Source organism: Sander vitreus, chromosome 21, assembly GCF_031162955.1.
Source record: "Sander vitreus isolate 19-12246 chromosome 21, sanVit1, whole genome shotgun sequence".
In the NCBI taxonomy this organism is placed as follows: domain Eukaryota; kingdom Metazoa; phylum Chordata; class Actinopteri; order Perciformes; family Percidae; genus Sander; species Sander vitreus.
In genome coordinates this window covers 12,216,985-12,236,451 of record NC_135875.1, presented here as the reverse complement: position 1 = coordinate 12,236,451, position 19,467 = coordinate 12,216,985, and the positions used below count along the sequence as shown (strand labels likewise).

Here is a 19,467-nt window from a genome sequence, read left to right as displayed (position 1 = left end):
AAAATTTGGTAGAAAAAAAAAAGATATGATGGATGATTTTATGATTACTTATACGAAGGATACGTACAGGAATACTTGCCCATTTACAGCTGGAGCATGGGTGGCCTTTCATTTCTGCAAGTGGATTAATTACTTACATTTGAGACTGAGGAATTTTAATCTAATGCGCTGATACTGCAACAAATTTGCTCAGGAAGATGTGAGACAGAACTGTCCTCATCAATACCATCTTTAAATTAGCTTGATGCTTTGAACTTCTTATGCAAATATAAATGTATACATTTCTCATACTGTGTGTGGATAGGGATGAGTGGAGTCAACCCACAAAAATAATACAAATCCTGCATTTCTTTCCCTCATCGGCCACACTTAGGTCAGTGCCAGTTCACAGCGTCTACTAGTCCCTGCGCTTGCCAACCGCTCTGTTGGGCCGGGGACAACATCATCTACCATGTAGCTCCTCTGAGGGCTGTTAGGGGACTGAGTAATTTAGTATTTTGTAATTAATATCAATGATGCTTAAATATTTTTGTATAATTTGTAGATGTAAAAAACAAGAACAAAACTTTATTTTTATCAGATATTTATGCAATTTGAACCCTTATATATACACACTGCATATCACCATCCTGTTTCCTACTTCTTACCTCCTATGACATGTAACAGCTGTCCAGTTGACGACACCACCAGAATTCGGTGATGCCCAGTGTCTGCTATGGCCAGTCTTTTCTTGCTGCTGTCTACGGCCACCTTCCCAGGAAAAGACAGGATGCTGGGTGGCAGGGAGTCTCGGTACAGCTTGATACCCACTGTGTGTGTCTTCAGCAGACCTTGCTCCCCGTAGTGACGGAGGGCGTTGTCAGTAAAAAGCACCAGCCTGTCGCGGTGGCCTTCGCCCACCAGGGAGAAGAGCAGGTTGCCACGTGGGCCCAGTAAGACCAGTGTAGGCCAGCAGGACACCTCCAGTTCATGCCAGAGGTGTGCCTCGCTGTCGTTCACAACTGGGTGGCAGATGTCATAGCGGAGCACAGCGCTGCGGACGTTGTCCAGGACCTTTGAAGGGTTGGAGACAAGCAGAGACAAATGAGTAAAAAGCTGTAAATATGTAAGAGCTATTCATTAGTAAATTATATTCATAATAAATTATTTTCATTATCAATTCTAATTTTCAAGAGCCCAAGGTGACCTCTTCAAAGTGCTTGTTTTACCTGATCAAATGTCCAAAATTGAAAGATGTACACTATCATGTATGAAGAAAGCATCAGTGCCATATTGGCAAACAGCTTCATAAAGAATAGAAGAGAGATCGACAGTATGAGGAGGATTTTCTGAAGATCTGAGCATGTTTTCTGGTCTTAAGCAGATAACAGAAATCATTTTAGATACGATCATTTGTCTGATATCTCGTCTGATATCTCATGCTGGTATACTGTTATAACATTACAAATGAATGCTTTGGTGCTTTGATTTCTTGCTTGAGAAAAGAGTGGTTCACGTTGTCCTCCATCATACCCACAATTACACATATTTGTCGATACTTTGCAGTTATGACAATGCAGAAAGAACAACAAGCAGAACAGCCTACTCAAAGGTAAAAATGATGATAAACAATAAAATCCCTCACCTTTTCATTGGGGAATTTAGCTGAGTGCACACCAACAACAACCAATCCATCTGAGAGGGAGATTAAACAGACAGAGACAAACAGACAAAAATAAAACAGCCAAACATAACAGTAAAGTAAGTGCTTTGACTTAACTGTGCTCATGATCAAAACTAGCCCCAATTCCAAATTTCAGGATGCATTTTTGAGCTTCATTCCCTCACAAAAAAAGCCTAAGTTTGCATTACAGTAACTAAAAAATACACAAAGGTTCAAACCTATGTCCATTTAGTAATACTGTAAATATCTCTGTAAAATATTGTCTCTATCAAACAGTTGTAATCAATAACAAGTTCACAAAAGACACAAACATCACACACACAGATTTGCAAGTCTGAGAGAATTGGGGAGGAGGAGGGTAACGGATGTGATTTTCAACTTTAAAAAAACCCCTCTCCAGCATAATATAACGTACAGTAGGTCTCATTGAGGTTCCTGAAAATATTTTAGCACCTTGAGGCAGTAAATGTTTATCTCAATATTTTCTCAGTAGTCATCAAAGACTACTAACACTATCCTTATTGTACAGAGCAATTGGTTGGAATTTTTGACTCTGATAAGGCTAACGGATGTTTAAATGTTATGCATCTAAATGGCCTAAAACTGTGACAAATGCTTGTTTGTAATACTTCTTTTGTTCCTTTACATAACAGATATCTCCATTAAGTTTCCTTCCTGTTTCCCAATCAGTGTGGAACTCTATTAAAACACAGTCACTTTTGTACATTCTGAAGTACAGTCTGAAACTGTAGTATATAAATCACAAACTATAAGATAAATTAAAACTGGCCTAATACCCACTTTGGACCTTAAATGAGCAAATAAAATGCATAATTCTGTTGTGAAAAACTAATTGAAGTAAGTTTCTTTACATAATTAAGATGCATACATTCACACTGTTTTTTTTTGTTTTTTTTGCCACACAAAAGAATCATGTTTTTATATTTTAATTTAGATTTCATTATGCTTTTTTCACAGCATCACAGGCCATTTTCAGTGAAAATAAAGCAAACAAAAGCCTTTCGTCCTCCATTAATGGATTAACTCACATCATTGAGCCGCCCTTAACAGACCAAATTCCAAAAATACACAATTCCAAACCTTTAGACTCACACCATCTGCAGTGGATTTCATCACCCACGCCCTCAGCCAAGCACTATAGTAGCAGCACAGATTGCAGTGACGATGGGTGGGTGGGGGGTGGACTGTGGGAGTGACTGGATAGGGTGGCTCCCACACCTCTCTGACCAGTGCAGCAAACAGAATGTACCCACAGCAGTGCCAAAGATAAGGCGAGTGTGATAATGTGTGGTGGCACTGTGGTGTGTGTGCTCCGTGTTCCGCATGGCTCACAACTGAATTTCCTCAAATGATCCCTTGAAGGGCCAGCAGGATGATAGAGTCAGTCGGATGTGATTATGCTTTACATGGAGTGGCTAAATAAAGAGCCATACAGTGAACTACAGCAGGGTACAATTATGGACCCTGTACACTGCAGCTTGGACTTATTTTTAGTTAGTGTCTCTTCACAGCTGAGATAAGGGCCTTCATGCTCTTGGGCAAGAAGAGAAAAGAAGTGGAGTTGATGTACTACAGCTTCTCTGCCCCAGTGAACTTACACATGTTCCCGTGATGCAGCATGACACATAATAAGATACCATTGGAATTGAGTTCCCTTAGCAATAAGGCCTGCTAGGCTGCTGCTTCCTGCGCAGCCCACTGTATTTGTAGTCTGAAGGAGTACATTTAAAAGACAATCAGTTTGTCAGCCCAATGCTGCTTATTAGTATTCATATTTTTATTAATATGGCAGGTGAGCAATGTCACCGGACTGAAACTTGTACAAATCAGCATTTTGTTTTACCTACCTATGTACCTTAATCTTCCACCCATTCAACATGCAGAGCAAATTAATGGTAACTCGCCACAGCTACTTTTTAATTGGCCCACAGCTTACTATAATTACAGTTTAACAAGCACTGGACAGGGACCAATCATTCCTTTGTTTACAGACACTGGGAAAAGTTAAACTGAGGCCGCTAGATAGGCTGCTAGACTCAAGCAGAGATGAGGTGCGTGCTACAGAAGTCTGGTCAGAAGTCAGAAGTCACTTCTTTCTATTTCCACCCCCAGACTGTTTTCATTTTTATTTTTTGACGCTGATTCAAGTGACATTTGTTGGTTATTATATTTCATGCAGTTCCCTTTGCAGCCACAAAAGTCTTTTTACCTTTAAAAACACATCAACAAAACACACAGTTGCACTTACTGACTTGTTGCTGCATTACCATAATCATCAACACTGTAGTCTATTTTGAGTAAATCCCACACACACTTGTGTCGTAAACAGTTACTTGAGCACCAAATGTCTATTAATCCGTGGCTTAAAACAGTCCTCAATGGCCGGGTTAGCTCAGGTGGTAGAGCAGGCGCACATATATAGAGGTTTACTCCTCGACGCAGCCTTTATCTGTCCTATGGAAATAAAGGCCTAAAAATGCCCAAAACAAATTATCTTTAATAAAAAACAGTCCCCAACATATACACTATTCACTCCTGTTTGTGTAACGTTTGCTGAAAAATACAGTTCCCAGCTGAGCCTTTAAATAATTAAACTACTGTTTGTCCATTTTCAAACATTTACGTCTTCAGTAGAAACAAATGGGCTCAGTGCTGAGTGTCGCAGCCAGGGTAAGGAAGTCAAAGCATTGAGAGACGGAAAAAATGTTGTTGCTTTTGGTACTTTTTTAAAAATTGTGCACAACTGAACATGTGAGAACCCCCCGCAGCCCCCCCGCAATAAACAGAAGACAAACATGAAGAACCCCAGTTTTCTCTTCTGACAAATGGCTTAGATCAATCGTACTTTCCAAGGTGTCTTGTAAAAGACTTCATATGAATATTAAATCATCTCTCATTATCATAATCTAACTCATAAATTCATTGACATGTCATTCATAATGGGCTTTGTGTGTGCTAACTTTTCTCCATGGGGAGATTTGTCCTATAGTCCCACATTTTAAAGGTAAAAATATATTTATTTTCCATTGGAAATTAGCTATATAAATTGCCTCCATCTCTCAACCCCTTTAGAATCAGGACACCCATGTCGACTGCTGCTTTAAAGCCAATCTAAGTCCATACCTTTGGCAGAGTTCTTCTTCTCTAGCTGGTGCAGGTCAGGAAGGATGTGCATGCAGTTAATGCAGCAGTAAGTAAAGAAGTCCAGCAGCACCACTTTACCAGCCAGCTCCTTGTTCAAAGACAGAGGCCCCTCCGTATTCAGCCATTCCAAGCCTATAGCAAATCACAAAGTGGAAAATGATGCTGTCATCTTATTAATTATGTTTAGTCACAGCACAAGCAAACACTTTACATTGCCCATCCTCTGTCTGGCCTGATACTGCATTTATTTCATGTGGGGGAAAAAAGTTGATAAAAGCAATGACTTGGAATTGCCTACAGCTTCAGAGATGTTATGAAACTATTAAATGCCATGACATAATTTCTGTAGATCTAGACCTCATTTAAAGTTGTTGTTTTTTTTTACATGCACTCTAGATTGTGTCTGATAACATTTGTCACACTTAACTCACATGAAACTTGATTAATACATTTACTTTGATATTTTACAGCATACTGAGCACCAAAATCCAGCCTGAAGTACTTGGAAATAATATTCTACCCTCCATATAAGCTTCTTATATACAGCATTCCTGTTATTCCAGTTCTGAATATACTACTGCCTGTTCGACAGTCTGTGTTTTAGTTGGGCCGCTGCCTTGCTTTGCAATGTCTCCTTAGAAAGAACAATTCTTAATCTCCGTAGCACTTGACCTGGTTAAATACAGGTTGAATTAAAAAAAGGCGTTATCACTCTTTTTTATCCAGCTTTAAGAATGATGCAAGCACAGACCAAGTAGGAGAAAGAAGAAATAGTTATCCTGATTTCAAAGACTCGGCATTGGATTTGTTGAGGAGAATCATTAATTTTCTTGTCTGGCACCCAAAATGGTTTGATGTGTAAATAAGGTAATGCCGGCCCAAATGATCTCACAAATTCTTTTCTATTTGTTTGGGCTAAAACTTTGCTGGTATGTATTTAAGATCTACGTGAGGAGGAGATTATGGCATCACAGAAAATGAATTTGTTACATGTTGTATATCTTAAAATGTCTCTTTGACTCTGCAAAAGGGAGGACATTGGATAGATTTATGCAAAATACTATAATGAACTATAGTGACTGAACATGATATGAACAGCCATAAGTGATTTTGTCAACCTGTTGAATTAATTTAATTGAATGTATTTATTTTTCGACACACACAAATATTTAAAAATTGTGTCCGTTATGTGGTCCTGAGAGGTTGTTTAAGGGCCCAGTTAAGAACCCATGCAGCTATGTTTATTCTGCTGTTTGATGTTATACTGTAGATCCCCATCTACTGGTGCAATGGGATATTGACAACATGCTGCATTACTCAACAGAGGACCTAACTGTAGTGTTGACACCAGTATTTTTAAGCTGCTTTATTTGGAAACTGCAATGGCAACCCTTTTCATTTTTTATTCATATTATTTGGTGTAGTGACAACAACTACAAAAGGCAACTTTATGTAGTTATTCTCAATCTTATGCTGTTAAAGGGACAACAAACAAAAACACAAACTGATGACTGAAACACCTGAGAAAGCTAAAGTCTGCCCAGTAATCCTTCATGTGATGGTGCTATCTAAGAAAAGCCTATTACCAACATTGCATGTGTATTATGCATTACAATTTAAAACTAATTAAACATTATTATTATTATTATTATTAGTCTTATACTGCCAGTAGCATGAAGGTTATACAGTGGAGCGTGTTGATAAAGCCATGGGGAGGACAAATACAAAAGCAGAGAAAAGGACAGAGCTGCAACGATTATTCAAAGAAAATACAGAAAAAGAATCAACTATTTTGATAATCAGTTAATCATTAAAATATTTTTTAATGCAAAAATGGCAGAAAACGCTGTTTAAGTCTCTCAAAAATGGAGATTTTCTGCTTTTCCGTTTCATATCATATTAAAGTGAATATCATGTGCCCAATTTAGACAGACAAAACAAGACATTTCTAGACATTACCTTGGAAATTAAGAAACTGAAACTTTTTTTTATTTTTTTTTACTATTTTCTAACATTTTATAGCCCAAACGATTAATCTAGAAAATAATCTACAGATTAATGAAATAGTCATTTAGTTGCAGCCCCAGAACATAATAGTATGCATTCTCTCTTTATATAGATGTGTGGCTTCCTGATTATGCCATAATCATTGTTATAAAACAAAAACGCTGAAGAAAGCATAATCTGATACAATGTTGCAAAAAAACACACCACAGGAAGCGTTGCACGTTAAAAAAAAAAAAAAGTGAACCTACAGAAAGCAGCTACTTCTCTGCCTGACTGTGTTTTGGAAGTACATAATATTCGTAGCTAACTAACTTATAAAAAAAACACTTGTGGTTTAAAGTATGCAAATACTAATAAAGAAAAGAAGAGGAAACCCTAAGCGTTCAGTTTACATACTGTAAAGTTGAGATCCTAATGACGTGTTAGAAACCTCAAGTCACACTGTTGAGCAACAGAGAGACACTTAGCAAGCTAGAGCTGCAAAATGGTCTAACCTGTCTGGAAATCGGGTATCTTCAGATCCTCTCTCTCGTCTAGTTTTTTCAAATACTCGATGACAAGATTTTCTTTCTCTTGTTGTGTCGTAGCGTCATCTAGGGCGCAATCCAGTTCACTTTGGATATGAAATAAGGCAGAGAGGCTGCACTGGGACGCCATGTTTCCAACAACAACCAGCCTGCTAGGTAAACTCAGAAAGAACATTCAGACCGCTGATTTCGACACAACAGTAACAATTAAACATGATTCACCAGAAGGATTTGTTGTCTTCATTTTAGGTTACCTTAAACTGGGTTAATTATCAGTAAGAACGTTTTGTAATTGTTTTAATGGTCTTTAGCGTGAATGGTCTCGTGAAATGTGTGGAATGTGCTGTTCTGTTTCTCTACTTGTCTTTACTATATTCATTGTTGTGGCGGTAAGTAAGCCAACATGTCTTAGAACCATACAGTATGAAGAAATTAGCCCCAAATCGTAATTATTAGTTATGAAAAACTATTTTCGCAGCGGGAATTCTCCTCGCAATATTATGGAATCTACAGTAGCCATTAATGTTTTGTAATGTTTATTATTTTCGGTAACCGCGCGATGTTATCTAGCTAACGCTAACACTTAGTCTGGTCGTTAGGTAACGTTTACGTTAACTTAAGGGACTTTACGCTTTTTTGTGCTTCAAATGTCAGAGAAGCACGACTCTGAAGATGACATTTGGGAGTATAAACCTCTTGAGAAGAAAAAGAAGAGACACGAATCACCGTCTGCAACTGTGACAAAAAGAAAATGTACTGTCAGAAAAGCCTCCAAGAGAGACTCAGATTTCACAGTCAAGTCACCTGACAGGGAAGTTAAGACAGCTGAAAGTGGAGATTGTAGTTCCGTTGTTACTGGAGACAGCAGTTTAGAGGCGCATAATCTACCCTTAAAGCTATCTCCTTCTAGTGACGCAGTGCTAACAGACAATGCTGCTGCAGAGGGACCATCCTCTGGAGACTTTTGCCCCATGTGTCAGATGCCCTTTTCCATATTGGTGGTACAGACTCAAAGATGGCATGTTGCTGAATGTCTTGACACCCCCAGGGACACATGCAAAGGTACAGACATTCATACTTTCATTTCATTCCTTCCTTTATCTAAAAAAAAAAAAAAATACAGATACACTTATTCTCCAGATTATATATTTCCCACAATGCAACTTGATAGCATCCTTCATCATGCTGCGTTTATGTCATAAGGGATGGATGGTAGAGACAGGAAAGCTTCCAGTGTTATTAACGAGTGTTCAAGTTATCTAACAACTCAAGGAGGTTGTATCATTGCAGAGTTGGTCATGTTGGGGTGAAAAAATAACATACAGTGACAATATAGCACTATATCCATTAAACGTATGCTTAATTACATTGAATGGTGAATTTTGGCTAATGTGAGGCACTTTTGTATTATAAACCTCCAAGTCTGATACAAATCTGAGTTTCCCAACCAGTGATTACAACTTGGGTGTTAAAAAACATTATTTACAAGTCAGAAACTGGTAATTACAGTAATTCCCTCGTGACATGAACAGGGCATCAGATCCTCCCTTACTGGTGAATGCCTATATCGTGCTCTCATGTCCTAAGTTTGTACCACAGGGTTTTTGTTCAGCTTTGGCGTCTCAAGCCCAACTCAAGAAAACATTGACTACATAATCAGTGTTATTTGTTCTAGAAAGCTCCCTCGAGCCACAGCAGACTTGGCATGACGAGTAAACTATTGTGTAAAATCAGGCACCTCCTAAGTTTTTGAATATCTATACCTATATATATATATATAGGTGCTTTTGAATGATTATCATTTTGTACCCTGCTGAAAAGCCTAATTTCTACATGTTTGTCTGTTCACACAGAATGTCCAGATGGCCTCCGGTGCTTCTCCACCATTCCAAACCATTACAAGAAATTCAACCACACCCTCTTGGCCCATAGTCGAGCAAACAGTGACAGAGCCCTCCTCAGCCTGTCCCAGCAGGCAGGGACCAGCGGGAAGACTGACCTCAGTTGTCTCCCAGGACTGATAAACAATGATGTGGATGGCTCTATTTTAGAGATTTCACAGGATAATGCTTTTAGTCTTTCTCCCATTTCCAATCATAGTGTCTCCCCTCACAGTAATCTCACTGGAACACATCCATCTAAACTTACAAATGGACTTCTGTTATTGCGTTCACCTGGCCCAGAGGATTTTAAGAAAAAGAAAGGATGGTCGTCCTCTACTAAAAGACAAAAGCCTATCAGTGCTTCTCAGGAAAGTAGAACAGAGCTTTCATCCACTCCTGTCAAAGCAGAGAGTGGAATACAAGCTTGTGAAGGTTTAGCCAATTGTGAACCTTCCCCTGACAACAATGATGCAATATCCTATTCTCCACTTTCTGAATTCCCTGCAGAGACTGCAGTCCATAGTAGTGAATGTCGAAAAGCCCTTTTTAATAATGATGCATTTGAAAATGAGAATGAAAACTCAATGGTGCTGTTCAGTGACGGTTTCTCAAGTGAAGATGAGCTCCTCACTGGATTTATAGATGCTTTGGAAACTGATAATGTGCAGATAAAGGATCCTGCTTCCTTAAACACCCAGCTAGGGTCAATTACCTCATTGCCGCCCACTAACCAGCTAGCTGCTTCCGCAGTTGCTGAAAATAGAGCTGATTCCACAGGTGAAAAAGAAGCTTACGGTAAATCTACCTGTGCCATCAGTCCATGCAAAAGCAGTATTCAGTCTCCACAAAGTATTGTTTTAGAGCGCCTGAGAGACACTCTTCTAAGCTCAGATAGCCTGCATTTGAGAAACTTGAAAGACAGCAGTGTTCAAGTGCCTTCATCACAAACCTCCATTGTTCAAGGATCTCAAACCATGCCGCCACAGAAGGGCCAGATCAAGGCAGGTCAAGCCTCCTGTCTAAAGCAGACTGACATTGGAGTATTTTTTGGCCTCAAACCGCTCAAGGAGCAGGAGAAAGTGGCTGAAAGTGGACCAAATGAAATCAACACCACCCCTGTTCCAAAACTTGTTGAAAACTCAGGACTGAGGCGACAAAGGAGAGCCAGGCAAAGAAAAAGCAAGCCTGACACAAATGCAGATGCCTCACAGGGCACAGGGACTGTAAATAATAGTAATGTGGTGGATGCCCAGGGAGAAGCAGCGAAAGGTAGGACCAGAGGATGGAGAGGAAGAAGCTGGAACCGAAGGAACGCGGTGGGAGAAGTAGAGTTACCACGTTGTCCCTTCTACAAGAAGATTCCAGGTCAGTGAGTGACCATATATCATATATTGCTGCATACATTTGAAGGTTAATTGTTTTGTAATATAAAAAATATGTAAAATGTTATTGTACTTAGGGACAAAGTTTGTCATAGATGCTTTTGGGTATGGAGAGATCCAGGGCATCACTGCCTACTTCCTCACACATTTCCACTCAGACCACTACGGAGGGTTGACCAAGAACTCCACATTTCCAATCTACTGTAACAGAGTAAGTCAAGCTTTGGTTAGTGTAAAATACGAATGACTGACTTCCGGTATTATTTCATTTTATTGGTTAGCACATACTGTGTGTTTTATCTGGTGGCTAAGTGCCTGATGTTTATACTGGTTGGGTTGTGCATCAATTCGCCATATTTTAATCTACACCACTGTATTTTGAAGTAGGAGTCAATTACATTACTATATTATTTGTATTACCTTCTCTGCATGAGACCATGGCATTTGTTTGGAATTTATTTTTGTTTTTACATTAAAAAGTGTTGGACGGTGGTTTTTACCCCAGATTTCATTCGACTATCACTGAAACTTCATCCCACAAACCCAACATTTTTATATTTCATACAGGGAAAGAACAGTGTGCCAGTTTAGATACGTCTGCTGTTTTGTGTCAAAAATAAATGACAGGTCTTTTGCCCTCCTACGGCCTGTTAGTCCTGTTCCAATACTGTGGAACAGATTCATTCTTTGAAAGTGCTACAAACCTTTTTTTATTTTATTTATTTGCATCTCATTAAAAAGCTCCTGACTGCTCTCTTTCACAGAATGCATGGAGTGAATGCCTTACCCATTTGTTATCTCACTGCACTGCATTGACTCAGTAATGGAAAATTAGCTTCCAGTTGGCAGCTATGAATACCAATTTGCCAATGGCTCTGACCATATTGGAGTTGATTGAAATTTGAAGACCTTTTTTTGACACAGTATTGGATAAAAACACTTAATATCCAGGAAATTGAGTTTGTCTGGGGCCTTAGTTGTTCTTTCTGTTTATAGCGTTAGCACTTTGTTACTTTGCAAATGTTGCATCCAATTATGGGGTGTGAATTAAGCAATAAACTGAATTGAGGTATACAGCAAAACAATATTTAATTCATACTTTGAACCTCTTTCATTTGTAAATTAGACATGATTTGTTTACAGTATTTTATTTCATGCGTTGCACATTTTCTATTTATCTTACTGGGATATTTAAGAACATACCTCTGAAGCTAATTAAAAAGCCCAATAGATTATATCCAGAATAAAAATGTTTTGGTGAAATAGGCCAGATAACTTCTCCTGTCAAATGGGTCATGATTTATCACAGTGTGTGCTATCTTGGGATTAAAACTAAAAACAGATTTACAAGGACTCATTGGGACTCCATTGGGGTTTTATTTATTTGGTAGGTCGCATAAATTCAATTTGGACGCTAGGTGGGTCACAGCTCAGAAAAGTTTGATTACTTACTTAGTTGTTTATAATATACAAATTTATAGAGTAGTTATACTGTGTTTACTTGACCAGTTTTGTTCTTTTTTTTTTTAAATAGAAAAGCCTAGTTTTTTTCTAGCTTTAGTGGCTGCTGTCGCATCACTATATGTAAGTTAACCATAGAGATTTATGTTGACTGACAGCTGCCTCTCCTGGTCAGATTACAGGGAACCTGGTGAAGAGCAAACTGAGGGTAGCAGAGCAGTATGTCCACATCCTCCCCATGAACACCCAGGTCACCGTGGAGGGGGTCACGGTCATCCTCCTGGATGCCAACCAGTAAGTCATCGACCTGACCTCAACATCAGCCAGTTGAATGTCTGACACTAATGCTAGTCTAGCCTAATAATAATAATAATAATAAATTTTATTTAAAGCAACTTTCATGACACCCAAGGTCACTTCACAAACAAAAAAGGACATTAAAATTATAATCATCTCTTAAAAAATAAAAGTCAGTCAGTCAGTCAGTCCATAAGCAGTCTTGATGAGATATGTTTTAAGTCTGTTTTTAAAGTCAGTAATTGAGTCACAGTGTCTGATGTAGTCTGGCAGTGACTATGATGATAATGGTAATGCTAGATTGTTCCACTTAGGAATACTAATGGGCGTTTTTTAGGAAAACTCTAATTCTGCATGACAGGGCATTTTCTTCAGTCGGCTGTTTTTGATAGTTTCCACCATTTTGAATTCAAACCTATTCGTACCAACAGTTGTGAAGGCCAGTCACTACTGTATACCTGTGTTATTGACCACACTTTTCTTGACAGTCAAAGCTTCTAAGAAGACACTTATCTTTGTTTATCACACACTGAGTACTTCCTTCACTTTTCATATAGCTAGCTTCACCTCCTGTCTGCGTCTGTTCTTTCAGTTGTCCAGGAGCTGCCATGCTGCTGTTCTTCCTGCCTGATGGACAGACAGTCCTCCACACTGGAGACTTCAGAGCTGATCCGTCAATGGAGACCTACCCTGAGTTACTCAGCTGCAGGGTACAGACGCTCTACCTAGACACCACGTTAGTACCTGTCTGTCTCCTCTCATATTCATTGTATGTACCAGTGAGGTTACTAAATGGCCAAAACAGAGGACTGTGGTTACTGTATATGTGTGACCTTTTTTTGGGTGGTTACTGTAAATAAGACTCTTCTCAGCCAATGTGGATCAATATTAGCTAAAATGTGTGCACTTTGTTTTCACTTCATGTCCTCAATCCTCTCAAGCAAGAAACTCCGTAAAAGTGATGCAGAAGCCCAGAGGAAACTCAGATTTTCAATGTAAGCTCTCGTGTCCCTATAGCTACTGCAGTCCTGAGTACACCTTCCCCAGACAGCAAGAGGTCATCAACTTTGCAGCCAACACAGCTTTTGAACTGGTGACGCTCAACCCACGTACACTTGTGGTGTGTGGATCGTACTCTGTGGGAAAAGAGAAGGTCTTTCTAGGTGAGTGTTTAGTCGAAATCATACTTTCCGCATCTGCATGGCTACAATTTGTTGTGGCAGACCTGGCATGATGTCTTACAACAAATGATTTCATAGAGTTATGCGCTTTTTAAACAGTTTTATAAGTTGAACAGTATTTTCTCAAATCAAGGAGGAGTGAAATGAAAACATAACTTACAACTTAGGTCATCCTGTTGCTTAGAAAAAACGGAGGTGTTGTCGAACCTACTCCTGTGGGCACCCACTTAGCTGAAGTGACTAATTATACTAAAAGATTTAGGTATGGGGTTGATATAGCTTGCACATGATTTGAAATAACTGATAATGACTAATTATATCAGTGAAAATGACATGTTAATGTATTCCTTCAATTCTGGGAACAGTGATATTTCTTTGACACAAGCTATTGCACAGAAAGTAAAATATATTTCTAAACCTAAAAGGAAGGCGATTGGATTTTTGTCTGTAGCTTTTGATCACTACCTGACCTTTCCTCCCTCTGAAAGGGCATGTGGGATTACGTGTACCGAAAGGGAGCGGTGTGGAGAATTGTGGATTTGTCTGTTTTGAAAAAAAGAGCCACTCTCGTGTCCTCTATGGATGCATGAACAATGCTCTGTTCCACTTTGGTGTGGTGGAGTTTTCAAAAACCAATGTCCTCACAGAAGGTGAACATCATGCATTCATTATGTAATCACCTTTTGCTTCAACAAGCTTTGCATGGAATTAGAATGGAAGAAGACCTGATTCAATTGACTGTACAACTGTACTCAGCCAGTTAGTTCTCCGTTATTCCACGAGAGTATGTGTTCTGAAACACTTTACAAGGTAGTGAACACAATCAAATATATTCAGATTGTGTTTTGATTTGGGGGGGGGGTCTTATTAACTGCAAGTACATACTAGGCCTTAAAATGAAGGGCTGAATTGCCCACATTCCTGCTTCTTACATAGACCTTGCTCTGCTTCATTTGTAGCACTGGCAGAGGTTCTGGGGTCTAAAGTGTGCCTCTCTCGAGACAAATACAACACCATGTGCTGTCTGGAGTCGGAGCACGTCAGACAACGTATAACCACCGACTGGAAGGCAGCCCAGGTGCATGTGCTGCCCATGATGCAGCTCTCCTTCAAAGTAGGTGCAGCAGTCTCATTTTCTATTAACTGATCTGAAAAGAGGAGTTATTACAGTGGGACTCAGGGATATAGAAATGAATCCTATTTTAGGGGCATGTTTAGGAAACAAAGTACATCAGTGATAAGATTAAAACAACTATTAAATATATCACATCAGACTTACAGTGGTGTGAAAAAAGTGTTTGCCCCCCTTCCTCATTTCCTGTTCCTTTGCATGTTTGTCACACTTAAGTGTTTCGAACATCAAACCAATTTAAACAATAGTCAAGGACAACACAAGTAAACACAAAATGCAATTTGTAAATGAAGGTGTTTATTATTAAAGGAGAAAAAAAATCCAAACCATCATGGCCCTGTGTGAAAAAAGTGATTGCCCCCTTGTTAAAACATACTATAACTGTGGTTGTCCACACCTGAGTTCAATTTCTCTAGCCACACCCAGGCCTGATTATTGCCACACCTGTTCACAATCAAGGCATCACTTAAATAGGAGCTGCTTGACACAGTAAGGTCCACCAGAAGATCCTTAAAAGCTACACATCATGCCGAGACCCAAAGAAATTCAGGAACAATTGAGAAAGAAAGTAATTGAGATCTATCAGTCTGGAAAGGGTTATAAAGCCATTTCCAAAGCTTTGGGAATCCAGCGAACCACAGTGAGAGCCATTATCCACAAATGGCGAAGACATGGAACAGTGGTGAACCTTCCCAGGAGTGGCCGGCCGCCCAAAATTACCCCCAAGAGCGCAGCGGCGACTCATCAAGAGGTCACAAAAGACCCCACAACAACGTCCAAAGAACTGCAGGCCTCACTTGCCTCAGTTAAGGTCAGCGTTCATGCCTCCACCATCAGGAAAAGACTGGGCAAAAAATGGCCTGCATGGCAGAGTTCCAAGGAGAAAACCACTGCTGAGCAAAAAGAACATCAAAGCTTGTCTCAATTTCTCCAGAACACATCTTGATGATCCCCAAGACTTTTGGGACAACATTCTGTGGACCGATGAGACAAAAGTGGAACTCTTTGGAAGGTGTGTGTCCAAGTATATCTGGCGTAGAAGGAACACTGCATTTCATAAAAAGAACATTATACCAACTGTAAAATATGGTGGTGGTAGTGTGATGGTCTGGGGCTGTTTTGCTGCTTCAGGACCTGGAAGACTTGCCGTGATAAAAGGAACTATGAATTCTGCTGTCTACCAAGAGATCCTGAAGGAGAATGTCCCGACCATCTGTTCGTGTACTCAAGCTGAAACGAACTTGGGTTCTGCAGCAGGACAATGATCCTAAACACACCAGCAAGTCCACCACCCGAATGGCTGAAGAAAAAACTAAATGAAGACTTTGGAGTGGCCTAGCCAAAGTCCTGACCTGAATCCTATTGAGATGTTGTGGTATGACCTTAAAAAGGCCGTTCATGCTCGAAAACCCTCTAATGTAACTGAATTAGGACAATTCTGCAAAGATGAGTGGGCCAAAATTCCTCCAGGGACGCTGTAAAAGCCTCATTGCACGTTATCGCAAACGCTTGGTTGCAGTTGTTGCTGCTAAGGGTGGCCCAACCAGTTGTTAGGTTTAGGGGGCAATCACTTTTTCACACAGGGCCATGATGGTTTGGATTTTTTTTCACCTTTAATAATTAACACCTTCATTTACAAATTGCATTTTGTGTTTACTTGTGTTGTCCTTGACTTTTGTTTAAATTGGTTTGATGTTCAAACACTTAAGTGTGACAAACATGCAAAGGAACAGGAAATGAGGAAGGGGGCAAACACTTTTCACACCACTGTATGTCCCCAGGCACTATCTATATTCACAGTATTCACTGCATATAAGGCCATGCATTTGGGTAAGTTTGACAGTTCAATTTAATAACACACTACTTAGTAAGATGAAGGGCAATAGAACTAGTTACACACTGTTTCTCAAATGGTCTGCAGACCTTTTGTGTAAATGTTTCTCTTGTTTAACCAAGGGCCCGTGTCAAATGGACAGTTTATTCGGATGTGCAAACACGTCTGTTATTCTGCTTATGGTCGATTTATATGCTAGTATCTAGAACAGCAATTTAAATAATTAGGAAATGCTAATTATGATGACCAAGCACAACATCTCCCCAAAAGGACTAACTCATTTAAATTTGCCATCTGTATCACCACAGATAAGTCCCTGAGTTGGTATAATTCAAGCATCACTAGGCACCGAAAGGCTGACTTAGGGGAAATATGTGCAGTTTAGGTTTGCATTGAGACCTTTGATTAGTGACTGTTTGAGCATTTTTTATCAAGAAGAGCTGAGCTACTAGAACTTGGACAGAGTCACCTTGAAATTGATAGATTGATAGAAAACTGTATAAAACCATTTGAAGTTAAATGTTTGCATTGTAAATAACCTATTTACAGTTTAGTTTATCAGCTGGCAAATGCGTGATGTGTGTGTTTGTATTTTTGGAGTCATGTTTGGAGGTTAAGCAGGATGATGGTTCCCAGCGTGAGCACAACAGCTGCACAAACATAAGATATCTTTACACCTTTTGGAAGAGAGCTTTATGTATATGTTTAGCAGCTGTTCTTGGTAGCAACAGCGTTCTGCAATATGTTGTCACATTTCAGTTCATCAGCATGTAATACATTTTCAGAGCTCATGCTCACATACTACATTTCCTTCCTCACTTTTACGAGCTGCATTTTCATGTACAATGCAGTGCCGTTTGAATATGAATTTCTCACTTCCATGTCTCCTTCTCACTTTCATCTTGTCTCCAGAAACTGCAGGATTACCTGGCACGCTTCTCAGGACGGTACGATCAACTGGTGGCCTTCAAGCCCACAGGCTGGACCTTCAGCCAGCAGGTGGAATCAGTAGAAGATATTCAGCCTCAGATCAGTGGCAACATCTCTATCTATGGTACGCCCTTACATACAGCATTAACAGAGAAAACCACGAATACTCCACTAAAAGGCCTAAAAACATTCTAATGAGTCAGATGTTTTTTCATGAGTAAATCCTTCTTATATATCTCATATAAATTAGGACTCTTAATGCCATTTAACGATATTTGAAGGTCTTCTGCAAAGTAGATATTCAAGTTGTTAATGCCCCCTCGCTCTTTTCCTGACCACAAAACAGATCCTTATAATGGTGAATAATCTTAATTGTCATCTTGACACACTGCTAGGACTTATCAGCCATCTGGCCTGTAGCCTACAATCACCAGCTAGAGGCTTTTGCCATGCACACTCGCACATAAGTTCTTCCTCCTCAGCAGGTATGTGTCAGTCAGGCGGATGCCAGATTGCGATCTCTCTCTCCGATTTGTGTTGTTTTCCTCTTCCTTACTCTTCCCAGCCATATGCTATTACTGCTCCTAATATTGTTATCTGCATGTGGGAGGATTGACTTTGTTCTTGAGTAGGTTCAGTTTCAGCTAGATCTGTTTAAAGCAGCGGAGCACATCAAATCTGGAGGGGCGAAGGTAGATTAAACAAGAGGCATCAGCTTTCTGAGACAGTGCTGATGTCTTCTTATTCTCTCCTCAAAACAAAAGAAATGAGACATTTGATAGTCTTATATAATCGTCTGAAATTTGCCTTGAGCTCTCAAAGGGGAAAAGTCTGAGTCTGTGGGTCTCTTTGTTGAGCACCTAGCCCCATTGCTTATCTGACTGACTCCGCCATACATTTAGAAGTTCTATGATGAGGGTTAGGGTTATCTAATCTAAGCGAATGAGCCGATTGAAAGGGAAAAGTCCTCTGGTTAAGTTCTAAACCACTGCTTGCCTCTTTCCCTACAGGACTTGTCTCCTTAATAAATAGAAAATAGAGATAATTATAACCTTCACTTAAAATAACCCTGTGAGGAAAAACAAACATGGGTTATCTTTGGGCTTATTTGCAGTGCTCCGCTTGGCTACATTTGAATTGCTAACGTTTGGGTACACAACGATTGACAGGAATCCCATACAGCGAACACAGCAGCTTTCTGGAGTTGAAGCGTTTCGTCCAGTGGCTTCAGCCCCTCAAGATCATCCCGACAGTCAACAATGGCAGCTGGGCTAGCAGGAAGGCTATGGAGAAGTCCTTCAATGAGTGGCTCATGGAAGCTAAAGCTACACTATAGTAAACTTTCTTCACAGCTGGACTCAAAATCGCCTCTATTGCTCCTTGGTTATAAGAGCAAAACCAATCGATTCTCAATACTGTATGACCATGGGGAACAAATATATTTAAACAGTACTCATAGTTTTACTTTTATTGCAGTTGGCTCAGACTGCTGAGCTCATAACACTACACACAAGCAGAGTGAGGGGTTGTGATGAAGTAGGTGAACATGAAATGCATTCACATCTATTATAAAGGTATGAATTAAAACAACTCTGAAAGCCATTTTGTGTAAACATGATCTGAGGTCGTACACACATTGTCTACAATTAGACCTGGTTTTTTGCTCGATGGTGTTTTAAGGCCCCAACGTCTCCTTCCAGGCAGCGCTGCGACCGTTGACTTCAAGGCACCTAACCCTAACCCTAACCATAACCATTGCCTAATCCTAGTGCCTTCCAGGCAGCGCTGCCTGGAAGGAGACGTTGGGGCCTTAAAACACAGATAAACTGTTCTTTTTAGTAAAAAGTATTATACAATGGAACTGAATTAATTGGACGTGTTCACTGCCTGCTGTGGCCACCTCCACCGTTAGTGTCAACAATATACTGCTGCTTTAAAATTGTGCAATTTTATAAGTATCTGTATTTTGTTCTATTTAAACAAAAAAATAAATGTTTTAAACTTT

The 19,467-nt window shown here is 39.7% G+C and overlaps 2 protein-coding genes across 4 annotated transcripts in view; one reads left to right on the top strand and one right to left on the bottom strand.

Moving 5' to 3' along the window:
• Positions 1-7,552, bottom strand: part of nhlrc2 (NHL repeat containing 2) — a 19,258-nt gene extending 11,706 nt beyond the window's left edge. The window contains exons 1-4 of the mRNA XM_078278940.1: positions 7,330-7,552; positions 4,808-4,960; positions 1,625-1,674; positions 648-1,053 (exon numbers count right to left, since the gene is read on the bottom strand). Of these exons, the coding sequence (XP_078135066.1) occupies positions 648-1,053; positions 1,625-1,674; positions 4,808-4,960; positions 7,330-7,537 (817 nt within the window). The 5' untranslated portion in view covers positions 7,538-7,552. The remainder of the gene's footprint in view (positions 1-647; positions 1,054-1,624; positions 1,675-4,807; positions 4,961-7,329) is intronic.
• Positions 7,428-19,467, top strand: dclre1a (DNA cross-link repair 1A (PSO2 homolog, S. cerevisiae)). Of its 3 annotated transcripts, XM_078278939.1 has the most exons (10): positions 7,428-7,518; positions 8,273-8,424; positions 9,216-10,610; positions 10,705-10,838; positions 12,264-12,382; positions 12,978-13,121; positions 13,403-13,548; positions 14,526-14,680; positions 17,445-17,586; positions 18,632-19,467. In XM_078278939.1, exons 2-10 carry the CDS (start codon positions 8,334-8,336, stop codon positions 18,796-18,798), a joined length of 2,493 nt encoding a protein of 830 aa, XP_078135065.1. In that variant the 5' UTR covers positions 7,428-7,518; positions 8,273-8,333; the 3' UTR covers positions 18,799-19,467. The 3 variants fall into 3 exon arrangements, with proteins under 3 accessions (XP_078135065.1, XP_078135064.1, XP_078135063.1); XM_078278938.1 differs by lacking the exon at positions 7,428-7,518 and having other exon boundaries at positions 7,531-8,424; positions 18,577-19,467; XM_078278937.1 differs by lacking the exon at positions 7,428-7,518 and having other exon boundaries at positions 7,532-8,424.